At 44.9% G+C, this 27744-nt stretch overlaps 3 protein-coding genes across 6 annotated transcripts; all 3 read right to left on the bottom strand.

The window, feature by feature from the left end:
* Positions 1–1324: 1324 nt before the first annotated feature.
* Positions 1325–7378, bottom strand: LOC120503701. 4 transcript variants are annotated; one of them, XM_039712428.1, is made up of 7 exons: positions 7221–7378; positions 6517–6659; positions 5597–5667; positions 4897–4950; positions 3313–3372; positions 2372–3101; positions 1325–2170 (listed from the first exon to the last, which is right to left on the bottom strand). In XM_039712428.1, exons 3-6 carry the CDS (start codon positions 5597–5599, stop codon positions 2628–2630), a joined length of 591 nt encoding a protein of 196 aa, XP_039568362.1. In that variant the 5' UTR covers positions 5600–5667; positions 6517–6659; positions 7221–7378; the 3' UTR covers positions 1325–2170; positions 2372–2627. The 4 variants fall into 4 exon arrangements, with proteins under 4 accessions (XP_039568362.1, XP_039568363.1, XP_039568359.1 ...); XM_039712429.1 differs by lacking the exon at positions 7221–7378 and having other exon boundaries at positions 6517–6899; XM_039712425.1 differs by lacking the exons at positions 6517–6659; positions 7221–7378 and adding an exon at positions 6122–6174.
* Positions 7379–9684: 2306 nt separating this feature from the next.
* Positions 9685–16640, bottom strand: HSP90AA1 (heat shock protein 90 alpha family class A member 1). The gene is made up of 11 exons (XM_039712423.1): positions 16444–16640; positions 14939–15097; positions 14479–14845; positions 13889–14022; positions 13117–13425; positions 12390–12555; positions 11929–12119; positions 11642–11789; positions 11038–11306; positions 10585–10918; positions 9685–10429 (listed from the first exon to the last, which is right to left on the bottom strand). Exons 2-11 carry the CDS (start codon positions 15095–15097, stop codon positions 10320–10322), a joined length of 2187 nt encoding a protein of 728 aa, XP_039568357.1. The 5' UTR covers positions 16444–16640; the 3' UTR covers positions 9685–10319.
* On the bottom strand, positions 15579–16163 carry LOC120503877 (golgin subfamily A member 6-like protein 2). The gene has a single exon (XM_039712911.1). It carries the CDS (start codon positions 16161–16163, stop codon positions 15579–15581), a length of 585 nt encoding a protein of 194 aa, XP_039568845.1.
* Positions 16641–27744: the final 11104 nt, after the last annotated feature.

Here is a 27744-nt window from a genome sequence, read left to right as displayed (position 1 = left end):
GTGTGAAGAATGCAGTACACAGCTTTCTAATCTCAAAACTGAAATCCTGGGAGCCCTTCCTTCACTGATTGCTCATATGAAAGCAGTGACTTCCATCAGCTCTGGTATTTTTCTGTGATAAGGGGTTCTATAGTACAAGCCTGGACTGGGAAGAAAAATTGCAATCTCCACCTGCCTCACATACTTGTTTTGGTCAATGCTTGCTGTTTACTAAAACAGAATTCTGCTGTCTGCCCTCTCCCTACTGTTTTGCAAAGTTAATCCCCGATTAACTGTCCTGGTTTTGTTACTTTACAAAGTGTGAATCCCAGACCAGTGAAGCACGTGCAGTTTAATAATCTTTGTGCAGTTCTTACCCAGTTGTGAGGAACAGAGATGAGAACTACATGCAGCATGATCCAAGATGAGTTGTAACTCTAATGCCTTTGCTTTGTCTCAGCCTCTGTGAGAGACTTTGCTTTCCAGCACCAGAATGTCTGAAACTGGTATTAGTGCCTCCAGCATAGTTTCAATTATATTTACAGAAAAAAGCACCTCCTGCTAGCAGCATGCTCTGGGGACCAGCTGCAGTATGAATTATTAGCTTAAATGAAGAGCTGGCTGTTGGCAACTCCACTGAACATGCACCTCCCTTTCAGCAGCTGCTGTTTGTGCCCAGCTCACAGACCTGGGCTGTGGCACCACTTACAGCTACTATTAAAACTGCCTAAACCAGTTCCACCTATTGGCAAACACTGATGGGGAGATCAAGAGTCTCAGCTACCCTAGAGCTTGAGCACACTCTTCCTCAGCTCTTTTATGTTAACTTCTGCATTAGGCCTGAATTAACAAAAGGTGCAGTTTCAGGTTTTAGGTTAATGCACATCTGGATTCTCATACTGAATAAACATATTCCAATGAGTAGATACTGTCCCATGTGGCTTACCTTTCCACTTACTTCCTCTCCTGTCATGTTTTTTCCATGCTGTGTGAAACAGCTGCTTTAAGTAAAATCCTCTTTAGGTCAGTTCAGGGGTGTTGGCTGCAGTTTGAAAGTCAGGGGCTTCAGTTTTATTTAGCCTCAGCCAATGGGGCTGAGAGCTAGGCTGTCTAATAGGATTTAAAATAAGGGGCTTGGCTGCCTCACAGTGTTGTATTCTTAAGCTTGTCACTCATCTTCATTCCAGAGAGAGCTGTAGCCTAGTCACACTACACACAAATCTATAGCTGCAAGTGGTTGGTTGTTGGTTTTTTTGGGGGTTTTTTCAATTAACTTCACAGTTTTCACTGCAGCCATCTTTGCCTCTGAACAAGTCAAGGGGCAACCACAGTAGCTTCTGTCTTGGGTCAAAAGCCTCTGAAACTTACTGTTTAACCACATATGTTCCAAGCTGATTAAAAACCATTTCCAGCTAGGGGAATAAGGATGAAAGAGAAGTTGCTTTAATAAAATATATACACAGGTGGAAGGGTGCAATGTTAGCAGTTAAATAATATTTTGAATGGCTTTCCGTCCTATGAAAGAAACTAGAAACTAAAAATCTCTGCCAGTTGTACAAAAACAAGTTGCTGGTACTAACATCTTTCAAGCCATCATTATACTTTCATAGTTAGTAGTTCTCCTCCCACACAAATGGACTACCCAGATTCTAAACCTGATTAAAGAAATTACCATACAGGAAAGAGAGATCAGAGAGACAGGCTTTGCTCCCTAACTGGTCTCCCATCTGTGGGCACCATTCCTGCAGCTCCTGAATGATTGCTTTCACTAAGCAGCTCTGAGCTAATGTGTTCCACATCACATTGTAAACACTGTTCTGGCAGCTACACAGAAACTGCCCAAAACATTGGTCAAACAAGGAAGGAGCAGCTGTGTTAACAGCAATTAGACAACTTCTCCCCCTTTGAAGCAGAAAATGAATGCTGGATTGCCAGCAGTTGCAGTCAGTTCAGCTGTTGGCAGTCAAACCTGTATCATTCACCACTCGGAGGGAGGTCAGGCACAGCAGGAGCCAAACACCAGTGAAGCAGGTGCCAGACAAGCCATAGCTGTTGGAAGATAATTGCAGCCAAGGGTCATTCTTCTTTCCCTCCTGACAAACCCTTGTCAGTGTTGGTGAGATTACACTGAAACTGAGCAGCTGCCTCCAGGTACTGCACACAGGAGCTGGGGCTGCTGCTTCCAGAGGACCTGGGCACCGAGCTGGTCTGCCATGCTGTGGATACACCCTTGCTCGTTTTCACTGGAATTGCCAGGAAGATAATTGCAGCCAAGGGTCATTCTTCTTTCCCTCCTGACAAACCCTTGTCAGTGTTGGTGAGATTACACTGAAACTGAGCAGCTGCCTCCAGGTACTGCACACAGGAGCTGGGGCTGCTGCTTCCAGAGGACCTGGGCACTCTGGGCTGCTGCTTCCAGAGGAGCTGGTCTGTCATGCTGTGGATAGACCCTTGCTCGTGTTCACTGGAATTGCCACACAACTTGTTTGATTCAGTTTTTCAGGTGGAGCTCAGAGCTTACTGTACAGTGCAGTGCATTTGTAACAGGCTTGAGGCAGCCTGGTTAGTTCAGGTACACACTGCAAAAGAAATCTCTACCAGAATGATCCTCCAGAACAGTCTGTCCAATGATTTATTCATCCCTTAGGTTAAGTGGTACGGAATTTCTTTAGTTTTTCACTAGCACCCTCTGGAGCAGGAATCCCTTGTTTTCTTTTAATTATGGGCTGCTCTGCCATTGTGCCATCACAGTGAGCTGCGAGCAGGGGCTGTGGAGCAGTGCCAGCCGGGATTGCAGGGAGACCCGCGGAGACTGAAGGGTTAACAGCCCTCGGTGAGGCGTGGTCAGGTGTCAGCCCCGCCGGGATAAATGCTCCTGGGCCTGGAGGTGACTGCAACAGACCCTTCTTCTGGCCAGGGAGCTCCAGGGCTGCTCTGCAGTCATGTACTGCCTGAATTTCACTGACATTTGGGGGATTAGGGGAGGATTCTTCATCCTCTGAAGTATCAGCACCCTCCAAAGGCACTGCTTTTGAGGCACTGTTTCTCCATGGTGCATCTTTTATACCACAGTCAGTGTGAACAGATGCATCTTCTGAGTCACCATCATAAGGATCTACAAACTAAAATAAACATCCCTAAACACAGTGGAGGATTATTTGTCCTTAAAGAAAAAAAAAAAACAAACAAGATGCAACATACAATGGACTTCAAAATCCCTTTCAACCTAAGTCACAGACTTACTGTGGAAGCTTTTCTGTTTATCCACACGCTCCTACCTCTGTTTTAGTTTTTGGATGTGACACCAAGAACTGTGTAATACCCAAAACCTACTTGTAGTCTTCTGGATTCCTTTGCTTTCTTGGGTCCTCCAGAAAGTGGGCTAGGCACAACCTATTTAAGAGAAATTAACATAGGTTTATAAGGCACTTTCCCATAAGTTATCAAATGAAAAACAGAATTTCTCTAGGTGGAAATCCTAGAGAAGAGGAAGCCAGATTGTCACTTTGCTAAAAGACAATAAAAAGTGTGTCTCAGTCTAACTTTTAAAGGGTTGGTAAAGTTAGCCTAAAATAGAGTTAGGGTAAGTCTTAGTGCACTTAAAGCATTGAATTAAAGAGAAAAATTAGTAATTACATGCCACCAGAAAAATAAACCAAACCAGCATTAAATAATAGTAGTCAGGATACAGTTTAGAGACCTTCCCTCCCACTCAGGTCCCTTTTTGTTCTTTCACATGGGGATGATTTGAAATCCTGAAATAGTGCTTAGAGTCTGGGCCTATTAATTTAAGAAAAAAAGCCACTTAGGGAGACTCCCTTTAGAGAGCAAACCCCAGGTACCAAGTCTCACAAAGGAAAAGAAGTTAACAGCAAGGAAAGTGGGAAAGTTCTTGAAAAGGATCCACCACAAGTGCTCAGAGAACACCCTGCCAGTCAGTGCCATGCTTTTTCCAGTGGGAAGGGGGAGAACTGAGCATAGCTGAGACAAAGCAGGGCTTGGGAATCTGGGCTGACCAGGAAACCAAAGGCTTTGTCAGAGGAGCTGAAGTCCAAGCCCATTTGTGACCATTATTCTTGTGCTGCCTCAAGGACAGAGGCACCCCCACAAAGCCCTTCTGCTTCTCCAAAGGGCACAGAAATCCCCCAGTCCTGCCTCAGCACCCTTGGTGAGAGCAGCCAGCTCCTTGCTCAGGCTGGGCCCTGTGTGAGCTGCCCTTGCACCCTGCCCAGCCAGCACACAGCTGGATTCCAGCCTGGTTTCCACAGGAGAACAGCTCCAGCCTTGCCCTGACCTTTCTGGAAGGTGAAGTGGTGGCAGACTCCTGGCAGGCAGCTTCACCAAGTCCCAAAGCACAGTGATTCACATGGACCAACAGTGAGCATCAATTCCAAAGAGTTTTACCCACAAATTATTTTGTTCTCCACTTGAGAGCATCAGGTCATTTTTCATCAGCACTAAACACACTGGTTTGACAGAGCAATGTTCAAGAAGTTTCCAATATCCATAACTAACTGCCACAGCAACAGAGCTGCTCTTAATCTCCTCCAAAAGGGACAGTCAGAAGGTGGAGGTTCTCCACCCAGAGCTGTAGAAATCTCACTGGACCAGAGCTGCTGAAAGTTAACCACCAGGAACATCTCAGGTCAGCATTTTCTTAGCATTTGTCTGCCTAAAACACTGTCTCTTTCCTGCCTTATCCCCCTAGAATCAACTTTTCTAAAGTTAGTAACAGCTGTAAGAAAGAGCCCAATAGAAAGGGGAGTATTGGGTTTGGGGTTGCTTTGGGTTTTTTCCAGTCACAAAACCAACAACCCCACAACATGCCTTGGATGCTCCCTACTGAGGCTGAAGGAGGAGTTGGATACACATCAAGAAATCACATCACCATCAGAACACCTCAGAGTCAGTCCTTACCTCTGCCCTGGATTCATTCTCAGACTCTGTGCTTGACTCCACTGTGCACTTCTGCTGCAGAGGAGGAAAAAAAAGAAAATCCACTCAAAGCAGAAGTTACTGCAGCTTCCGGCTGAAGCTTTAGTTCTAGTACCAGCTGCAGGTGCTGAATTTCTCTAAAGCTTCCCCACCTGAAGCGAGCTCATCTTCCCAAATATCCCACAGCTGTGGTGCTGGTTGGGTTGTGCAAGTGAGACATAAGGGGAAAATGAAAGCCTCTCTCATCACTCCTCACCCCCAAAACCACAAAGGGAAGCAGTCCTGAACATGCCTCACACTTGCTAACAATGGTTACTCCAGGCTTGTGAGTAGCTTTACAAAACATTTTTTAATTTGTGCTGTGGTTCTGTTTGTTTCTTTGCATTTGGTAACCCTACAGCTCAGAAATGTAACTGCAGATGAATGACTCAAAACACTCTCATATTTTCTGAAGCTCTTGCTTAGAAAGAGAACTTAAAAACAAACCTCGTCCCCAGAGGGTAGCACACAAGTGGAGGAGTTACCTCCATCCCTCCCATTTAAATTAATTCATCCACACCTGTTCTTCATACAATCTTTTCCAGCTGATGCAGCTGCATCACCAGGCCAAGGACAAACCAACAAACACTTTCTGCATTGTATTTTAATAGGCAGGTAGAGAAGCAGCAATTTTTAAATTTACCATGTATTTTCGTGCCAGTCTTTCCACGCAGTCTGGGCTTTTAACAGAATCTTCCTTTTCCTGAGCATCTACTGAAACAGATAGAGGGTAGGAGAGCACATTAGAGAAAACCTTCTCTGAGATAAAATGCCCAGACATGGCTGCTCCCTTTATGCCAGAAAAGTTAATCAGTCCTTCACATAGTCAATCAAAGGCAGCTTCTGTTTAAAAATAAATATGAAGCAGCCACTGTTTTCTACCACAACAAGACTTTGTTCATTGGTCCTTCATTAAGAATGAGGAAAATATAACTTTTTTTTAATGACGCTTATACCAGACCATTGTGGGTTTTTCCCCCTTTTCCTTTAGGCACTGCAAGTTTTCTGAATCCTTAATGAGGTACTTGTGCTGAAGACACCCAACCAGGCTGGAGGGGGATAAACGCAAAGCTGTGCCATACGCCAGTCCCCCATTCCCAAAATGCAGTCCCTGTACACTCACACATCCCCTTCAGGGCTCTGTCACAGGGCTCCCTCCCTGCCGTACCCTCCATGGCCGGTCCGGCCTCCCGCCTCCTCCTGCGCCGCTGCCTCCGCCCGGCCGAGGCCATCCCGGCCCCGGCGCCTCCCGCCGCCCCGGCTTTATGGGCAGGGCCCGCCGCCCGCACGTCGCCTCGCACAGCCCCGCTCACCCGCCCCCACCTGCGGAGCTGCTCCTTCCCAGCACCGGGAATTCCGCAAGAAGACTCCAGAGCGAAACCCTCCCGTGAAAGAAAATCCTTTGTGCCGCTGCAAGGCTCCAGGCTGCTCTCCCTGTGGGCCTGCACTCTTTCACTCACTGCATTTCCTATCTGTATATAAAATATACACACATACATGTATATTATATATAAATATATCTATAAGTCTGCAAAGCCTGGTGACCTTCCCCTCTGCTCTCACCAGTTTATTTTCTGGAGCCCCTTGTCCTTCACACGACCCTGAGGCTGACAGAAGAGCCGACAGCCAAGGGCAGCCCCTGCTCAGAGGCAGCCAGGGTGACCAAGGATGTTTCTTCCTGCGATCTGCTGGAGCAGATGATCTCCCTGTAGCAGAGGAACAGTTGTAGCTGGACACACAAAGCTGTCTGGGCACCTTCTTAATCACTTACAATCCAGCACAGCAATTTTACTGTTTTTAAATACCAGGAACAGTATTTTTACTGTTAAGGTCTAGTATGAACTGCAGGTGCTGTTTGTACTGGAGCTAGGCATCAGGTCTATTTTTCACAAAGAAGCAGATCTGATTTGACCCTTTAAAAGCCATATCTCCATTCCCTTTCTTTTCTTTTTATAGGAAATGAGGAACTATCTTTACTTTTTTTCCAAATCAAATTCCTTTTCTTGCCATTACCTCTTTCCTAGCTGGCTTTCTTGCATCTTTCTGCACAGTGCAAAAGGTACTGTATAAAAACCTCAGCGAAACAAACATCTCACTCTAAAGCCAGCAGTGGGTTGTTGCTCTGAAAAGGCACCAGGAACAAGTCCCAGTGGGGGTGACAGTGACAGCAGCTGTATCAGGAGCAGCTCACAAGCCTTCACCCTGTTTCTGGACCCTGTTGCTTACAGCTCTTTTTTCCTCTGACATCTCCCTTTTCATCTCCTTACCTTCTCTGCCCAGACTAAAACCATCTGATGTTTATTCCTTCTCCTCAGAATCTCCAACCATTTTCAAAACATAGCAACTAAAATCTCACTCCCCACCGCACAGCACCTCCCTCGGCTGAAGTGGGAGCTAAGGAGGCTGTGCTAGTGCCTGCAGCACCAGCTGGGCTCAATGAGCACAAATGACCATCGTGCTTCACCCAAACACAGGGCTGGGAGTCATTACTCCTACAAAAGGCTGCCCAAAATTAGCTACGGGGCTCTTTACAAGCAGCAGCTGTTGCAGCAAGGCCCGGGCTCCGTGGCCAGCTTGGGCTGCAGATGAAATGGTGGCTGCAAGGGAGAGCACAGCCCACAGCAGGTACAGCCACACAACTCATCCCAGGGGACACCTCGGGGGTGCCCCTCCCAGGGCACACAGGGGATGCCACCGGCTGCAGTGGGGACAGGGAGGTGGCTCGAGGGTCCCAGAGGTGCAGAACACTCACTCCAGGGTTCATTCCCATCATTTCCCACTGCTCAGTGCTGTGCCTCACTCTTGGCCCTGCACAGAACTTGTGCCAGCCCCAGCAAGCTCTGATTTCCCTTGAGTCCAGGTTTCTTATGGTCTGGCTGCTCAGTGTAATGCAGGGAATGATTCAAAAACATCCAACACATTCTCAGGGCAAGAAATACTGGAGATAACATGAAAGTTTCACCTGAATTATTCTCTTAGCGATAAATTAGTTTTCAAGAGAGGTTAAGACTTGTATCATCGCTGACCAAGTGGAAAAATCTTTAGCATTATCACTGTAAATTTTAAATCCTGGTGTTACTAACTGGAAGAGATTTTCACCATTTTTTTACACGTTATGAAAGATCTTGTAGAATAGATTTTGGTCACAAGTCACACATACCTTGGGATATCTCTTAGTTTTGATACAATACTGTTGAATCCTGTTTGATACTGAGGTCTTGAAGCAATACCTAAAGCTTGCTCAAGTCTGCTCTTTGATAACCTCCAAGACTGAAGGTTACAGAAGGAAGCCTTTTCCTGCTGATCATTGCTTCTGTCACCCACGCACCAAACTGGAAATCAATAGTGGTGCACACATTGGAAACTGTAATTCCCCTTTCTGCATCTGGCTTAATGCCATCTTTGTTGTAACAGCAGCGGTACATCCATCACTGTGAGGGGTGATGGAACACAGGGACATCTCACCCAGGCTGAGCTGAGAGCCCCTGCGAGGCACAGCACAGCACGCTTGAGATCAAAGCACATCTCACACAGCCCCCAGGCAGGGCTCTGGGGAGCCACAGCTCCTGCCCCGCTGACCAAGGAATTGATGTCCTTGCTTTGACAGGGCTGCTTTCACTGGCGTGCAGGCACCAGGCTCTTCTGCAGACTTTTATGAGGCACCCATAATGTGAAACGATTTTGGATATTTCATGTCATGATACACAAGGGGAGGTGTGGAAGACCAACACCCCACTTGTCACACCCATTCAGCCGCTGTGTAAGCAGCACTGAAGCAGTTGATTTTTCATATCCATCTTCTTCTCATCCTTGATACAGATTCAGATTTGGAGCCATGTGATCACCCCAGTCTATTGAACTGACATACAGGAACACCACTTGAATTCCTCAGCTTGCAGGGTATCCACAAAACAGGGGTTGGGCTCTCCTGCCCCAAGTGCTGATTTGAAATAAACATCTCCTTACTAACCAGTTGTGCAAGCTATTTTGAATTGGTTTGCATGAAACTGAGTTTAGGTACTTGTGAAATACAGCTAGCACCAGAAACTCCATCTTCTCACCTTACTACAAAAAGAACACCCAACACACTAGTGTACTATATAAGTGAATTATTTTATACTGGGAATTCCTGTATCATGGAGCAGAACAAATGGACAGAAAACCTGCAGGGCAGGCTGGTCAGAATTTGCCCCTTAAACCCCCCCACCTCCCAAATCGGTTAATTGAATTTTAAGACATTGAACCAAATACAAGCTGCCTGAAGTCAGCAAAAGGGCACCCAACAGGCACCAAGGCCAAACTGCTCAAGGGAGCAGCTTCCAAAAAATTTCTCTTTGCTACTCCAAGACAAATGCCACGGATAGAGAATGCAGCACAAGCACCCAGTTCCCTGGCATGCTGTGATGTGTTACTGGCAACTGCCCAGGTAACAGTTCTTTATCACCTCCCAGCAGCACCAAGGAACAGGGCTGCAGTTCCAGTCACCCAGACTTCAGAACAATTGCTGAACCATCCACATGAATGACACCCCAGCTTGGAGTCAATGACTTTTCCAGAGGCCCTTCCTGCTCTGGTGTGGCACCGGCTGTGCAGTGGGATCCCCAAGCATGCCCCACACCATTACACATCAAGCAGGGCAGCAGCTGGAGCTCAGGATTCACAGCAGCAACTCACGTGGGCAGAGGCAGAGGAGTTTTGTTTCAGTATGAACAGACAAGTCAGTGACACAGCTCAATTCTTAACACTTTTATTCTTACAGTTCTAGGTTTGAACTGTACATGCAGAGTTGCATAAGTCACAATAGAGATTTACAGTGGATTCTATTCTATGGTAGAGTGCAATCCAGAATCCTTGAACAGTATAAAAAACAACTTTAAACATCAAGACCTTGTTAGGAGCAGAAGGATTAAAGCTTCCCCAAGAGATTCAGCTCTCCTAGATACCTAGTTACTAGGTACTGTATGTTAGACACTTAAGAATTGAAGAGCTGAGTAACACTAAACAAACTTGAACACCCTGATGTCTTCCCATCTTCGTTACTTCTTTCCACATTTCTGGCAATTAAGAATAAGTCAAAAACCCTGCCACCTGCAACCAGCTAATACAGACAAAAATAACTACTCCTCACTTGCCTGTTTAGGGTTGTACAGTGTTAAAGAAAATATTCCCTCAATGGCATTTTTATCTCACATCAGCTGAAAAAGCAATGTAACAAAAATAAAGGTATAACATCTTCGAAAATAAATATAAAGAGGGAATGCAGACAAAGTGTCAAAGATTTTTTTTGGCAGGTAACATTCATAATATACAAAATATAACTTATTCATATTAGCCAAGGAAACATTCATGAGTTCCTGTAAACTCGCTTAATCCACCTCCTCCATGCGCGATGTGTCATCGTCTCCTTCAAGGGGCGGCATCTCCTCGGTGACAGCTGGACTGGCTTCTTCTGCAGCAGTGTCATCTTCATCGATGCCTGTGCAGGGAACACACGCCCGTTAATGCTGACAGCACAACCCAAACCTTTCCACACTACTGCAGCCACCTGAGGGCTCATTTCCCACACTACTACGCAGGACCAAGGCAATACACCCCACGTTCACGGGAGCCAGCACAGATTCAGCAACTTACCCAGCCCAAGTTTGATCATTCTGTAAATGCGGTTGGCATGTGTCTGAGGGTCCTCCAAGCTGAAGCCAGAGGACAGGAGTGCTGTCTCATACAGCAAGATGACAAGATCCTTCACAGACTTGTCATTCTTATCAGCCTCTGCTTTCTGCCTCAGTGTTTCGATGATGGAATGATCAGGATTGATCTCCAGGTGTTTCTTTGCTGCCATGTATCCCATTGTGGAGTTGTCCCTTAATGCCTGTGCCTTCATGATCCTCTCCATGTTGGCAGTCCAGCCATACGTACTTGTTACAATGCAGCAAGGAGAAGTAACTAAACGATTGGACACAACAACCTGCACAGGGAATACAAAGCCAAGTTCGCCATTTAAGCATTTCAGCAAGTACTACTGATTTACCCTAAATTCATCTTAAACTGACTTTTACACACAGGTAAACCAAGTACTACTTTTACCTTTTCTACTTTCTTTTCAAGGATATCTTTCATTATCTTGCAAAGATTTTCAAACTTTGCTTTCTTCTCTTCCTGTTTCTTTTTCTCTTCCTCATCCTCTGGAAGCTCCAGACCCTCTTTTGTTACAGAAACCAGGGTCTTGCCTTCGAATTCCTTCAGCTGCTGCACACAGTACTCATCAATAGGCTCAATCATGTAGATCACTTCCAGCCCATGTTTGCGGAGACGCTCCACAAAAGCAGAGTTGGCCACCTGATCCTTTGTTTCACCTGCAACAAACGCCACCACAGATCAACCTCAGCACTGTAACAGAGCTTGTTCAGCTTCTGCAGAGCCCATACAACACCTGTGGTGCTTCACATCCACAGGAAAAAAAGGGCACCAACAGCCCAAAGGACACTCAAACTGTTTAACACTCCAACATTTAATGCTCTTGTAACCGATTTGGAATCAAGTTTCTATTTCCTGGAATCCCAGGTAAAAAACACTTCCCATTCCTGCCAAGCAAGGGAACTGGGAACCCTGTAAAGCAGGTATATATCCCCCCAAAAGGTAAACCTACACATGGTGTTGGCCTTTCTGACCATTTCAGGTCCCAACTCACCAGTAATGTAGTAGACGTGTTTCTGGTTTTCCTTCATCCGAGTGCAGTAATCCTTCAGAGAAACCATCTCATCACCAGAGGCAGATGTGTAGTACCTCAGCAACTCTGACAGCTTCTTGCGGTTCTGCGAGTCCTCGTGGATGCCAAGCTACGAAGAGCAGAAAGAGAAATCAGTAAGAAACTCCTTCAGGAACTAAACTACCTCAACTGTGGTAGTTTAGTAGCTCAGGCACAACACCAACCCACAACTGCAAGTGTCAGCACTGTTCAGGAGAAAGGCTACAAACCTTGATGTTCTTGGAGAACTGCTCATAGAACTTCTTGTAGTTCTCCTTGTCTTCAGCCAGCTCAGTGAAAAGTTCCAAGCACTTCTTCACCAAGTTCTTCCGGATCACTTTCAGGATCTTGCTTTGTTGCAGCATTTCACGAGAAATGTTCAGAGGCAAGTCCTCAGAGTCCACCACACCTCTCATGAAATCTGCAATACAACAGAATTACCTTTGTTAGTCTCAAACAAGTATTACCAACCACTCTACTGACATGTGCCTCTGCCAATTAGAAACTGATCACTTTGTTTCTACCATACTCCAATAAACATGAACTTAAGCAACACTTTCAACTGCTCAACAGCTGTTCAGAACTGCCATCTTCCCTCTTCCAAATTTCTTTACATAAAAAAGGAAACTACAAAATAGCTAAGCAGTTCTTCTAACTTTTCAGGAAACACTTAGCACAGAACTATACTCACTCAGATATTCAGGGATCAGCTCCTCACAGTTGTCCATGATGAAAACTCTGCGCACATACAGTTTGATATTGTTCTTCTTCTTCCTGTTTTCAAACAGATCAAAGGGAGCACGCCGTGGGACAAACAGGAGAGCTCTGAATTCCAGCTGCCCTTCCACAGAGAAGTGCTGTGAGAAAACAAGATGTTCGTTTTAGTCAGTTTGCCTGGTTCCACTGCGATGAGCACTTAAGAGCTCTTCAAATGCAGAACACAAACTGCAACCCATGGGAGACCAGATTACAGAGCAGCTGAGATTGGTGAGGAACAAGCACTTTGCTCAAACACACCGAGTTAGTGTTATGAGGTCTGCAGACCAATTCAGAACACATTCAGCTCCTTACACAGTATACTGAGAGTTAGAACACAAATGTGTTCTTATAGCGCTTCCCATCACCAAACAAGAGGCACAAAACCTTTCTGATGACAAATTACAAACCTTATCAGTTTTTATATTTATATGCAATCTAGTTTCAAGCTCAATCAGACATGGTGACTAAACTATTAACTGGGAAGGCACCTGCACTTCCTGACTGCAGGCTCAATCCAGACTGTTAACACCAATGCACAAAGATGAGTTTAGCAGCATGTTAAGCAACCTCCCAGCTGCAGTGCTGTATGTTATAGCTTGTACATATATATGTATCTACAGATACACCAACTGCAGCTGTGTCTCAAGAGAAAAACTTACTTTGACAGCCAGGTGGTCCTCCCAGTCATTAGTCAGACTCTTGTAGAATTCTCCATATTCCTCATTGGTGATATCATCTGGATTCCTGGTCCAAATGGGCTTGGTCTTGTTGAGCTCTTCCTGATCAATGTACTTCTCCTTAATCTTCTTCTTCTTCTTCTTATCTCCATCCTTCTTCTCCTCTTCTTCATCAGAGCCAACATCCTCAATCTCTGGTTTATCTTCTGTCTTTTCCTCCTTCTCTTCTTTTTCCTCTTCCTTTTCCTCAGCCTCATCATCACTCACCTCCTTATCACGCTCCTTCTCCACCTACAAAACAGCATCAGTGCTTGAATTGCAAAAGCTGTACATTTAGTAACTAACAGTTCTGAAGCACCCCTTGCAGCCTCATGAAACCAGAAAACTTCAAGAACGTGATGTCAAGCTCTCCCTCCTACACTCCAAGGACTCTCACTCTGGGTGCTAACTCAAGTGGTGTTTCCACATCCTATGAGCCAAGTTCTTACTGCTCAGTTTCATTACATGAATGACTCCTAACAACACACCTGGATTAACTGTTTGGATACTACTGGCTTGGAAAATGTTGGGTTTTTTAACACAGCCCTGTGAAACACCACTTTAAGTAACAGAACGACATTTCCTCAGCTTCCTCTACGTAGCATCTGAGAGATGCTAATTGAACTAACCAAATAAAGACTGACTGCTCCTTCTTACATGAACTCCCACCTGTGAAACTGCCAATACTGACTAGCATTTCAAGCAAGGTACGTACAAAGAGTGTGATGGGGTAGCCAATGAACTGAGAGTGCTTCTTCACGATTTCCTTGATTCGCCGCTCCTCCAGGTACTCGGTTTGATCCTCTTTAAGATGCAGGATGACTTTTGTTCCACGGCCCAGAGGTTCGCCTAGAATGGAGTGCACATTTTACTTTGCTGTAGCAGAACAGATTTAATGATTAACTCTTTAAGAGCCACATTGCTCTACCAGCCATTTTTTTGCCTTAGCAAAATTCAGCTTCTGTGTATATAAACACCCTAGGTTATGCTTTCTCAAGTTTACTGCATTTATTTCAAACAAGCTTCAGAAGATGTCTACTACTCTGTTCAGAGCCTTTAAAGACTCTGCATAGAAAGTTGTTGAGGTGTTACAAGTAGTTTTCCATGTGTGAACTTTGAAAGCTTAATGCACCATTTACCTGGGCATTCCCTATGTATCAAATTATGCCAACAGAAGTTACAAGTTATGACCTGGATGGACCTATGCCTGATGTGGCACATTACTTGTATTATTCCTTTTGTCTCCTGCCTTTTCCAAGGCAGGCTATGCCAAGCATCTCTGGAAGGTGAACGCTGCACACTCACCATTGTCCAGTCTGACAGTGAAGGACCCTCCAGCTGAGGACTCCCAAGCGTACTGCTCGTCATCGTTGTGCTTGGTGATCACTGTCACCTTCTCAGCAACCAGGTAGGCCGAGTAGAAGCCAACGCCAAACTGCCCAATCATGGAGATATCGGCCCCTGCCTGCAGGGCTTCCATGAAAGCCTTGGTGCCAGACTTGGCAATGGTACCGAGGTTGTTGACCAGGTCAGCTTTGGTCATCCCAATGCCAGTATCCACAATGGTTAGGGTGCGATCGTGCTTGTTTGGAATCAGGTTAATTTTCAGCTCTTTCCCAGAATCCAGCTTGCTTGGGTCAGTCAAGCTTTCATACCTGATCTTATCCAGAGCCTGTAAGGAAAGTGACATACTTTAACATTCCCTGACTAATCCTAGACAATCTCAGGAAGTGTCAGAACTCACCCAAGTACTTTTGGTACTTACATCTGAGGAATTGGAGATCAGCTCACGGAGGAAGATTTCCTTGTTGGAGTAGAAAGTGTTGATGATCAAAGACATCAACTGAGCAATCTCAGCCTGAAAGGCAAAGGTCTCCACCTCCTCCTCCATTGGCTGGTCCTGAGTTTGCACAGCTTCCGGCATCTGTGAAAGGAGAGGGAGGAGTTGAAATTCCATCCGGAACAGCTTACCTAACATATCCCCTTACAGGCAGTGACAATGGCATTCTGAGATCAAGTTTCTTAACCACGTCTTTTCAGCACCAGAGCAACACACACAAAAAAGCCCTTCCCAGATCTTATTTACGGGCAGAAACCATTTGGAAGCGTTAAGGAATGCAGAAAATAGCTGACAAGACTTTTACTATAGGCTTGCTTTACACCCATTCTACCCTACAGCACCTACGGTGAGATAAGACTGTTCTCCGATTTAGGGATTTATATACGACTTTGATTTTCCTGTTTCACAGAAATACCCAGAATCTTTATTTGGAGTATATCTCTCCTAGCCCCATCCCCCTATTCCCTTGCACGCACAGCTATCCCCACCTCTGACTTAGACACCAACACCGCTCAGCCGGACTCGCTTCCCGGGACAAACATCTGCGTTAATAAATCCTCGTCCTTCACCGGGCACAGCCGCCCGTCTGCCCCCCCAGGGGCGGCGTTCGTGCCCCCGCCCCGCGGGGATGGCGTTCTCCCCATCCCCCTTCCTCTCCCTCCTCCATCTCGCTGTTCTCCCGCTCCTTCCTTCCTGCCGCCCCCACTCTCGCCCCCCCGCTCCCTTCCCTCCTGGCACTCCGCTCCTTTCCTCTAACCCTCATTCCTTCCCCCGCAGTACTCCGTTCTTTCTCCCTCTGCCAATTTCTTCCCCCACCGCCGCCGCTCTTTTCTCCTGCTCCCGACTCCTTTCCCCCCTCCTTCCCCCGCCGCTTTCCCTGCCCGGCGCTCTCCCCCCCCGCTCCTCCATCTCGCACTCTCATGGCCGGGGGCCCATTCATTGACAGCGAACCTCTGCGGCCACCCGGCACCTCCGCACCGGGGCGTGCTCGGCTCAGCCCCCGCAGCCCTCCCGCGCACGCTGCGGGGCGGAGGGGGCGCTGCAGCTGCACCGCGGGACAGGAGCAGCCTTCCCCGACCGCCCTCTGCGGCCCCGCTCCGCTGCCATAGCGGAACCCCCCCGGGGAGCCGCTCGGCTTCCCCACCGCCATTCCTACCAGAACGCAAATTTAGCAAGCTGCGTTCAGAATCACCAACCCCAACCTCCCTTTCAGCCATACCCAAACTGCAAACCCAAATCACCTTTCCCAGGACCTAAAGAAGCACAGAGAGAAGCACGACCTGCGCCACGCGGCTCCACAGCACACCCCACCCTCACTCCCCACGCAACCCCGAAGGCGAGCCCCGCGCCCCCAGGCACCGAGCCGCGGGGCTCGGTCGGAAAACGCTCCCTGCACCGATCCACCGCCGGCTGCCGCCCCCACCGCTCACCTTGGCAGGGGGATGGGGCGCTGCTCTCCTCACTGACGCTGTGACACAGCCCGAACGCTCCGCTGTAGCCTCTCTAGTGCGCGCTCCCCACAGCCCGCCCCATTTATATACGGCGGGATCCGCCTCCTTCCAGAACCATCGGGAACCTTCACCGCCGGCGCGGGGGGGCGCGGGGAGGGGGCCGCGAGGCGGGGGCGGAACAAGCCGACCGAGGGGCGGGGCCGTGCCGCTCGCAGCCAATCGCAGCCGTCCGCGACAGGCGCCGCGGGGCCGGCGGCTGAATGGGCGCGAGCGCGCGCGCTCCCCGCGCCCCGCCCCTCTGCACCCCCAGCGATTGGCTCGGCCGGGAATCCGAGGGGAGGGGGAAGAAGGAAGGAGGCGGGCGCATGCGCGGGTGGTGCTGAAGGGGCGGGGCCGGGGACTGTTGCGCGAGTGCCGGATGACGTCACTCGCTGCCGAGCCCCGCTCCGAACGTCCTAGAAGGGGCGGGGGCGGGGCCGGGGCCCCAAGCCCCTGGAGGGGGGGGGGGGGGGGGGGGGGTTTTTCCCCCCCCCCCCCCCCGCTGAGCGGCCGGGAAGGGCCTGGAAAACCCGGGATGACCCCCCGCTCCCGCCGGGAACGGCCCGGGCCTGGGGTGTGGGGCGGCGGTCACCCTCTCTGTGTCCCCGTGCTGAACCCCTGTCTCTCCTGCGCGGCCGGTGCGCCGGCCTGCGGCTGTGCGGGGGCGCTGAGGTGTGGGGGGTGCGAGTGTGTGAGGGTGGGAGAGTGCGGGGTGCGGGTGTGTGAGGGCGCTCAGGTGTGCGGGTGTGTGAGGGCGCTCAGGTGTGCGGGGTGCGGGTGTGTGAGGGCGCTCAGGTGTGCGGGAGGCAGGTGTGTGAGGATTGGAGAGTGCGGGGTGCGGGTGCGGGAGTGTGCCGGACGGAGTGTGTTTGTGCAGGTGCTCAGGTATGCAGGTGCAGTTGTGCCAGCTCAAAGATTCAAGTTACTTAAGGATTTAAGGTGCGTGGCTGTGCAGGAGTGCGGGGGTGCAGGAGTCCAGGAAGGTGTGGAGCTCTGTGTGCGCAGGTGGAGGTGTGCGGCTCTGTGTGTGGCTGTGGAGATGTGTAGTTCTGTGTGCGGCTCTGTGTGCGGCTGTGGAGATGTGTAGTTCTGTGTGCGGCCCCGGAGGTGTGCGGCTCTGTGTGCGGCCGTGCAGCCGCTGCCGTGCCCTCGGCCGGGAGGGCGGCACCGCTGCCCCTGCCCTGCTCGCCGGGCAGGATCCGGGCGCGCTGCCGGGCGTAGCCGGATGAATCACAGCTTAGGGATGCTGTGGTAACGCGTTTCGCCTGCTCAGGGAAAGTAACACCGGTTCTCACGCAGAAGGTATAAGTCTGGGAGTTAATTAAATTCTGCCTCTCGGTCTGTGCACTTGCACAGGGTAAAAAGAGCCGTGGGACCGAAGCCAAGCGGCTCAGCAGACCTACATAGCTATGCAGTTACTTAAGGATTTAAGTGCTAATAGTAGACATGAGGCGTAGGCCAGTGCTGTTGGGTTTGTAACAGCCCAAAGCCTGAATCCCAAAGCTGGGATTCTCAGCCTGAGCATGGTCTTTGCCAGTTCATCCGGGAAATCTCGGCTGATGTTCAAAGGGCACTGCAAGAGACACCTTTATACATACATTTACATATCCTGCATAAAGGCTTTGATATGTACACGTCTCATTATACCGAGCAGCTCTGTGATTGCAGCATTTAGCAGGGCGGGTATTTTTATATCCTGAATGACCTGATTGGGAGCAGGGAGTTAAATGCAGATCTTCCACATCTCAGGAGAATGATCTGCATCCCATGTGTTCCAGACCAGACTTCTAAAACTTTCTTCTTGGAGCTGATCCATTTTTGAGGATATAAATATCCAGAGAAACTACATGTTAAAATTATGCACTGATGTAAGCATGAATTCAGACAAATCTCCTTCCTCTAAAGAATGGCTGTTTATTTGAGGAATAAAAAGAATGTTCTTTCAATTGCAAAAACTCATCTCAGGTGCAGCTTCTTCCCATTTTCTTTTGGCTTTTAGATGTGCCCCAGACTGCTGTCTAGTTTAACATCCATCTGACTTTGGGGAACTGAAGTTTAAGTTGCCTAACCTGCCCTTCTCCAAGTTGAGCATCTGAAATAGACTGGCTAGCGTGAATTAATATTCCAATACTTAGAGCTATTAACACATTTAATCAGAAATCCTTATGCTGTATTTAATGCAGCATTGGTTATCCTGCAGTTTTAACCCAGACAAGCAAATATGATTGAATTGGGGTCCACTGGCTTGATTTTGTTGTAGCATTATGTTTTTCAGAGTTTTCAGTATTCTGACAAGAAGATACATTAAGTACACATGTAAAACATGTAGCAACGCCAAAGAATTAAAATTGCAGCTTGTCTTGCTGCAGGTCCTGCAGCATCTGGATCAGTACATGCATTGGTGCAATGTCTTAAAGGACTCTGCCCTTCTCAGTCCCGGTGCTCCAGCTCTGACCCAAGCAATTGGCCAAAATACAGGATCCTGCAGGTTATTTAATTAGGTGGAAAAAACTAATCGTGGTGTCAACAACATGAAAGGGTGTATAAATGAGCTGCTGCTCAGCCCACAGGAGAAATCAGACTGTAAGGGTGAGGTTATTTGCTCACCATTCCAAGCCACTGAAAAAGTTGGATTTCAGCCAGCGCTCAGGCTTGAGAGTCCTGCACTTACGTCTGGGTCACCTTCTTGGTACTTACTTTGGCTGATTGTTTTCTGTGCTGTCTTCAAGCTGGATTTTGGGGTGCTTCTCAATGCATTTCTCTTCCTTTCTCTCAAACACGTATGGCTGTATGCAGTGCCTGTGCACCAAAATGCTCCCCTGAGTTCCTTTCTTTGCACAGTGCCTCTGATTTCAGTGATCTGACAGCTGCTTTGGTTGTCTGCTTCCATAGAGCAGCCTAATGGCTCTTTACCACTGCCCTGATTAAGTGTGGCAGTTACAGACATAATATGTAACTTTTATGGTTTTTCTCAGATTAATAAATAGTTGTGGTAGAGTATAAATACTACGGGCAGCCTAATGGCTCTTTACCACTGCCCTGATTAAGTGTGGCAGTTACACTCAGACATAATATGTAACTTTCTGGATTTTTCTCAGATTAATAAATAGTTGTGGTAGAGTATAAATACTACGGGATGTGCCTTTTAGGCTGAAACCCTCTTACATTCAGATGCCATGGAAATGCTTTCTAACATGTATTTGCACCAAAGCAACTTCTGTACTTCAGAGAACACCTAAAGTATTGCAATATATGGAAATCTGTCCAAGCATTTTATCCAGCAATATCCTACTAAATTTGCTTGTGTGCTCTCCTTTTGAGGTGTCTAGAATTTTAAGGGTGCCACTTTTATAATAATATTCAAGATGTTTAAGAAAGTGTTTTCCTTTATATAATCTCTTGATTAGTGTGAATCCAGTGATTCAGACTTATGTCTGAATATGTCATTTCAAGCTTAGGAAGACCTATGGAAGGTTTTGCATATGTCTGCAGGGTCACATGCCTTTATGCTGTCTAATCTCCAGTCACATCATTCTGCTTTCTCTTTTGTGGTTGTGTTATTCAGCTTTCAAAAGCAGACTGATTTCTTTTGTCAAAGTTGTTTGACAAGTGCACTGGGAGAATGTAATCTCATACCAAACCATCTAAGTTTTCCCAGCTCTGCTTAATCCGAGTTCCTCTGTGCCTGTGCAAAACACATATTTTCCTCATGACTTGTGAATAACCTGTTCTGTTATGCAGTGAGGGCTAGCAAATATAGACATTTTGTTCCTATGGTTACTCTATTTTAACTCATCCCAGTTTTGTATTGCTTCAGTTTTTGGCAGGAAAGAAAAAAAAGGACTAGTTCCTAACTTGGTTCATGTCAGAGTTAATTTTGGAGGAAATTCTGAGCAAGGTAGATCCATTTTTCAACCAAGAGGTTGTGCTAATTTTTGTTGGGGTAGAATTCATTTTCTTCACTGCAGCCAGCATGGAATTATATTTTGAATTTGTGCTGCAAACAACGTTGATAACCCATAGATGTTTATGTTTTTGCTGAGCAGTGTTTGGACATCATCAAGGCCTTTTCTGCTCCTCACACTGAGCCCATCAAGGAGGCTGGGGGCACAAGGAGCTGTGAGGGGACACAGCTGAACCTGACTCACCAACAGGACACTCCTTACCAGAACGTCTCCAATGTGCATTTCCTGGTTTCCTAAGGATTAGTCCTGTGCTTGGTCTCTGTATACATTTGCATCCTCATAGAATCTTTAATTACACAATTTCATAGAACTCCTTGCTATGTGAAAGTTATAATATTTAAAAAGAACAAAGTAAAAGCTGAAAGGAAGGTATTTAATGTTCAAAGTGTTGAAATAACATGCAGGAAAACTGGGGTTTATTCTTCATTCAATCAAAGGTTTTTTCTGTGTTGCTGAAGATTTTTTTGGGTTTTTTTATAAGCCACAAAGAAATTAAAAAACGTTTGCATAGAGAATTTGAATTCCAGCATTTAACTTAACTTCTGAGTGTTTGGTGTTGTAGCCTTAATATATTTATAGCATTGCTTTAAAATTAATTTTGTTTGAGTTCTGAGTCAGTTTTGCCATGTTATCTCAGTGCTTCAGGGTTTACTGAAGGAAAACAAAACAGCACCAACTGAAACTGCTTAACATTAGATTTCAGAAGAATGATGTAAGTATAAAGATGTGGTGATAGATGTCTAGTTTGCTTTAACACATGGAATTATGCATGTAAAATCTGTGTTATCATAATGAAATGTAAAGCTGGGAATGGATATCTGTCGGAGCAAAGCTTCATGTTTTCTTAAAACTATTTCCCAGGTTGTGTTCTTTTGTGCTTTCTCATTGCTTGCTGGAAGCCAAAGTGATCATAAGATCTGTAGGTCACAAAAAAAGGTGATTCATTCTAGAAATAGGATCGATAGTCACTTAGAAGAAATATTTTTCTGGTGAAGAAGCTACTTAAGAGGCAAAGAACAAAATCGATCTCATACAATGTAGTTGTACTGAAGAACTGCAGGTGGCAGCAATAATTGCATGGACCATGGGCTGTGTGTACATGTTCTTTTCCTAAAAGTTTGTGGTTCTTGAAGTATGTGTCAGGGACTGTAAAAATTGTCAGTCATTTCTCTCAGAAGGAATTCTAAAGGGACTTACTGTTGAACAAAAATATATTTGTTATAGCTAAAATCGACAATTCCACTACTAACAAATGCCAATTATATTTTATATACATATAACATATATATTTGTATAGATATGTAAAGCTCAGCTGCATAGGAAAGATGAGAGAATGAGCATGGAAAGGCCTGGATTCATGGGAGATTAATAAGGTCCCAGAATAATTGTTCAGTCTTATCATAAAGTAATTTATGTGGTGTTAAATTAATAGGTTAATCTTATAACAATTCAACTTTGATATTTTAAATTTTTCCTCATCTTAACATTCCCTTATGACTGAAATAAAACACATTTTCTTTATAGTTTTAGACCGTATATAATGTTTTACACTTTCCCAGAATAAATGCATAATTTTGTACTTCTTAGCTGAAATTTTATGTACAAATCAAGCATCATACCTGTGCCAACTGAGCTATACAAGATACTGTCTTCCACCAAGTTAAAAGTGTTTCTTTCACTCTCTGGTTGTGCTCTTTGTTTTAAGAGCATTTTATGATGACTGTGGTGCCTTTTTGTGGAAATGTGTGTGGTCTCTGTCTGGGATGGGACCAAAAGACCAGGACACAGTTACGTGGCTTGGAGAGTGACAGGGGAATGTCATGTCCATCAGAGCTCCCTTAAATCAGGAACAGTTACATAAAACTGTTAACTTTGGAGGGAGAACAAGAGGTATGGTGGCAGCTGTAACTTTTATTATCCATAGTTAAGAGCTTTGTTCTATTCATAGTCATAAGTTTCAATAGATCCTAATTCAGAAGGACAAGAAGCTTGGAGAAAAATCCCTTCCAGACAGCAGAAGGTTTGACTCAAAAGTCCCTAGACAAACAAAAACCCTAGACTTCCCATGAAGATGTTAAAAACAATAGTGATGGTAAAGTTACATGGTTAAAAAAATAACTTAATAGAGCTCCAGTATCAGTGAGCATGGAAATAAACCTGACACATTTTTCCCTGTACATACTCAAGTTCTAGGAGTTGAATTCAGTGTAACAGTAAGGGTTGGGGGTTTAGTACCTGTAACAGCTGAGCACTGCTGCATATTTACTATCAAGGGTAGGCATGTATGGAGCACTTACATACCTTATGTTGTGTGCCTGGTAGATTTGGAGACAAAACTCTCCTTCAAGCCGCCTTCTAATTGTTGGATACTATTGGTAGTTATGTCACAAAGGATGTGTTCTGTACTTCACTAACATTCTTGATGCAATAGCATTGATTTTGCAAATTACTGATTCGGATGATTTTTCAAAGTTGAATTAGGTGATTATGACATGAAAGAAAAGTTGATAGTAACAAATAAATTTTCAATTCATTTTAAACAGAGGCACAGAAGGTAAGTTCTAGTCCTGGGTCTTAAGCAGATAAGAAAGATGTATTTTGGCATTATGTAGATTTTCTACAGAGAAGGTGTCTTTGGGTCAAATTCTCTGGTGACTTCAGCAAAAGGAAGAAGAAAAATTATTGGAGAGGCCTTCATAGTTCAGGAACACTTCCAAAGTATCTCCTTCTTTATAAGCACATTTCCTAGAAACTAAGAGAAAAAATCCTTCCTAGACAGGCTTATGTTAGAAATCAGGGAAAGAGAGAGCAATCTGGTATGGAGATCACACTTTCAGATTTAGTTGTGAATGGAATTTTAGTTGTGTAAAGAGCTGAGAAAGTAGGTTTGCTAAGCAGTGATAGCTGGAATCAGGGTGAACTGATTAGGTTAAAGAAAATCAATTACACATTTCTATTGAGGATACTGAGTTTGCAATAACCTCAATCAGTCTACTTTAAAGAGGGCACAGAAATGGAAAGAATTGAAGAATCTTGACAAACAACTGCTTAAATTTGATAAACCTGATTCTAGAAAGAATTTGCATGGTGGACTTTTAGTTATTTACTAAGTGTGAATTACATCTCAAAAGTAGCTCTGGTATCACACAGCCAAGTTACCTTGGATGTGATCAGTATGAAAGGAATTCTGTGAAAAAGATCTGTAAGAAACCTTGGCCAAGGCCAGAGAGGTGTCCAGGCAGAACACCTCACAGTCCAGAAAGCTGTATACAAACTTGCTGTCTTCTTTCCTTCTGGAAGTCAAGGAAAACTTGGAACAATTTTTATTATTGTCACCTTCCTAATTGTGCTGTGCTGCAATATCTATGAAAAAATATTTGAAGTCAGCTATTCAGAATTCAGTATATGCTGTGTGCTATGCTATGAGTCTGCTACACACCTAGAGGGTTCCAATTTCATCATGAAACATGTTTCAATAAAGGTTTTAGAGATCATAGAAATTTTAAAAATCTACAAGCTCAGGGTCCACATTTTTCAGGATGGGAGACTGTAAGCATTTAAAATAGATGTCAATGAGGTTGATTTTTTCTAGTATTTCAAACAGGATATGCTCCTTAATTTGACACTCTACACTTGTCAAAAAAAAAAGGCAATAAATTAATTGAAATTTGTTCATATATTCTGGATAGACCCTTTTTTAATATTCCAGACAGTACTTTCATTTTATTACCAAGATATTGATGGGATAAAAAACAAGATGCTAAAATTATGGAGTGCTTTCACCTAATCACAGATTAGGGCTTAATAGCTATCTGTGATTAACACTCTGCTTCAGCACAGTTTAATGTTATTTTCTTGCTGTGTCAGACAGATCAAAAGATTTATTTCTTGTGAAAAAACAGCAGAACTCTGAATCCCAGCTTCCTCTCCACAAAAGAATGCTGGAAAAAAAGAATGGTAGCCGTAAGATATTCTGATTAAAGCTGACTGTGAGTAGGTACTTTGAGAAATTTTGTCAAGAGCTGTGTAAGTACTTGATTAATCATTACAAATTTATCTGGGCTACAGGAACCAGGCATAGTGAATTAGAGGGAAAAATCGGGTTTCATCTCTTTCAAGGAGATGCTTGCTGCCATACTGAGGCAAATCTTCTGATGTAACTTGGCTCTTTATGCTGAAATCCTGCTTTGCAGTCAGCTGAGCCGAGGGTATTCTTAGCCAGTTAATGCAGGTCAGTGTAATGCAGCTGCTCTGCTCTGGAAGTAGGACAGACCACAGCTACTAGAAGTCACCAGGTTGTTTCCTAACCAGGGGAGTGCTGGTTAACACTTGCCAGGAGATACCTCTGCCTATTTCCCCCACATCACTGACAAAACAAAACAAGGAAGAAAACCTCTCCAGAATGGGTCTTTCAGCACTGTGGGAGTTGCAATGACTCTTGTGATTGACAAATTTAAAACTGTTTCAGATGCTGACAGCCCAGGATTTCTTCATCTCTGCTTTATTTGGATTAGATATATCTGAAAGAGTGAAAGTACTTTTATTTTGTCAAATTCAAGTTACTTTTAAATGTCTAGTATTTAAAATAAAATCAGCAAGTTCAGTCTAACCAGTCAAGTTCTTTATTATAAAGCAAAACTATAAAAAAAATTATGACAGAATGCATTTTCTCTTTCTGGCTTTGGCTGTCTTCACAGTAGATCTACAAAGCTAAGTTGCAGGAAGGGGCATCAAAGGATTGGGACATTAAAATAAGGGATTTTCCAGCTTTTTTTCCTCAGGGCATAGCTGCTTTTTCTAATGACTTACCTAAAATTGTGTTTCCTCAGACCATTTGTTCAAAGTTAAATATCTCTCTTGGTTGTGGTTCTATAGGACTGTTCGAGTTGGTTTCATCTGACAGAAATTCAGTTCTGAATTTATGCTAAGAATAACCATGATGGCTTGGCCTCCTTCTTCGTAGTTCAAGACAGAAAATTACAGGGGGGCATTCTTTTTCTAGAAACCTCTGCAAGTCACATTCCTACTATATTATTTAATTTGCATGTTATTTCCATCTTGATGAACTTTCCTGTATGTCCTTGGGTTTGTATGAATAAACATAATTGCAGGTCATATGAGATGTATTTCCAGCTCTGCTTTGCAGTTTTGTAGAATTAATTCATTAAATAATACTGATGCACCTGGCATTCAAAGTACCTTTCTAAGTTGCCTTCTGCTCCTCTGTTCTCACTTTTGGAACTAGAGTCATAATAAGTCTGGCTTAAAATCCAGAATTGCTAGTTAGTCACTACCAACCAGAACTCTTTCAGAAGCATGTCTATATACGTCAGGAGATTTCTTTTGCCCCAAAAGCACAGCTTTAGTGTATATCAATATAAAATGCATAATCAGAGTTTATTGCTTCACCTGAATAATTATGATCTTCAGCTAGAAGCACGTATTTTCATTGCCAATTAGTCCAGATTTTAACAAAAACATGTACAGTGTCTTACTAAAGTCACTAAGATAAATGCTATCTTTATAAGATTTCCTCTGGGTTGGTGGATGAGAAGCTCAGCATCCAGGCTGACACATGGTATAATCCTGTCCTACATAGGCAGTACTCTTTCAGAGCTCATTAGGAAAGCAAACCAAGAAATTATCACACAATAAAGAGTCCTTCTTGCAAACGTTAATTCTGGCAGTACAGAGACATCTTAGTTAATGTTGTACTAGCAGCATCTGGGAGTGATGCAAGGACATTAGGTATGCAGCTAGTGTTTCAAAGCATGTACAATTAGCATCTCAAACAAGGCACTTACAAAGACTGTAATTGGATAGCTGATGAATTGAGAATGCTTCTTCACAATTTCTTTGATTTGCCTTTTTCCTAAGTATTCTCTTTGGTCTTCCTTCAGATATAGGATAATCTTTGTTTCACAGTCATGTGGTTCCCCATGAAGCAAATACATGTGTTTTAGTGACAGCACAACTGGACAAATAGCAAGCTTTTTCTGAAATTAAGAGTTAATACAATTGTAATAAATTCTTAATCATCACTGACTACCTGATAATGCTGAGTTAGTGTTCTATACCTGTTCTGTGCTCCAACAAATGGAACAACTAAAGCAATTATACCATTTCAATGTGTATTTCCCCCAGCTTTCAAAGCCCTCATGAAGCACAGCACTACAACATATGAACTGCAAGAGGGAGTCTATAAAGCAGAAATTCATTAAGTTTGACCTTTCTCTTTAAATGTTACACATACTAGAAATGAAGCACAGCAGTGGTGCTGTATTGTGTGATGCACATTCATTCTCTGCTGCACAAAGTTCAGTCAGTGATTGTTACCCAGCCAGGCAAATTTGCTGCTAAAGGTAGAGATCCTTTAGCATCAGATTGTGCACCTGTGCTCCCACTCTGCCCTCACAATGTTCGTTTGACTCTCCCCAGCCACGAGACAGGGAGCAGCAAATTCTGTTGACAAACATTTACCATGATCAGTGGCAGCAAGAAGCCTGGAATGGAGGGCACTCTCCTACTGCCTGTCTTTGCTTTGTGACCATGGTCACCTTTGCAACCAGGGAGGCAGAGAAGAAGCTGACCCCAAACGGACCAATCCCAGAGACACCAGCACAAGCCATGTTCCTATAGAGGCTCCTCTGCTGGATTTTGCAGTAGTGCTGGGATCAGCTTTGGTCATCCTGGGCCTGAATCCGTGATGGTCAGAGTGCAGTGGTGCTTGTCAGGCCCGACATTCCCAGAATCCAGCTTGTTAGGGTCAGTCACAGCCTCGGGTCTCATTCTGTGCAGGGATCACAACCAAGGCTTGAGCATTCTCAGGGTTACAGTTAAGAATCCAGGCAGTGTTTTACTGGCTGAGTCACATTCATAGCCAGATTACTTGCAACCAGTGATTTGCTAACTGCCTCCCTCAGAAAGTTTGTCTTGCTGGAATGGAAAGTGTTGATGAGCAGTTATTTCAGCCTGGAAGGCAAGAGTCCTCTTCTCTTCATCCATGGGCTGATCTTCAGTTTGCACAGACTCACTGTTAATAAGGATACACAGAATTGAAACCTCACTGCATGTACACCCACACATACACTTGACAGTAGCACATGTGTTTTTAAACTGAAAAAACCAAATAATTTGTCTTGAGAGCATAGGGCAGAGAAATTTAATTATTGTTTTAGAGGTATCATTAATAATTCGGTATACATTTTATATTTTTCACTTTTCCCTGATTTCTTACTTAAGATTAAAATAACATAGGATGAATAATTTTTTAATC

This window comes from Passer montanus, unplaced genomic scaffold, assembly GCF_014805655.1.
Source record: "Passer montanus isolate IOZ18808 unplaced genomic scaffold, ASM1480565v1 scaffold27, whole genome shotgun sequence".
Lineage (NCBI taxonomy): Eukaryota > Metazoa > Chordata > Aves > Passeriformes > Passeridae > Passer > Passer montanus.
Note: the sequence above shows the minus strand (reverse complement) of the source record. Positions and strands in the feature narration are given on the sequence as shown.

Bases quoted from the DNA above. Each gene is read 5' to 3' on its own strand.
- HSP90AA1 (XM_039712423.1), bottom strand. From the start codon at position 15,097: ATGCCGGAAGCTGTGCAAACTCAGGACCAGCCAATGGAGGAGGAGGTG. The intron at 12,556-13,116 runs GTAAGTTTTTCT...GTTTTCTCACAG, and splicing joins AGGACCACCTGGCTGTCAAA to CACTTCTCTGTGGAAGGGCA. The intron at 10,430-10,584 runs GTAAGTTGCTGA...TTCCCTGCACAG, and splicing joins AATGATCAAACTTGGGCTGG to GCATCGATGAAGATGACACT.
- LOC120503877 (XM_039712911.1), bottom strand. From the start codon at position 16,163: ATGGCGGTGGGGAAGCCGAGCGGCTCCCCGGGGGGGTTCCGCTATGGC.
- LOC120503701 (XM_039712425.1), bottom strand. The intron at 4,951-5,596 runs GTAAATTTAAAA...CCTCCTCTGCAG, and splicing joins GACTGGCACGAAAATACATG to CAGAAGTGCACAGTGGAGTC. The intron at 3,373-4,896 runs GTAAGGACTGAC...TCTCTTAAATAG, and splicing joins AGAATGAATCCAGGGCAGAG to GTTGTGCCTAGCCCACTTTC.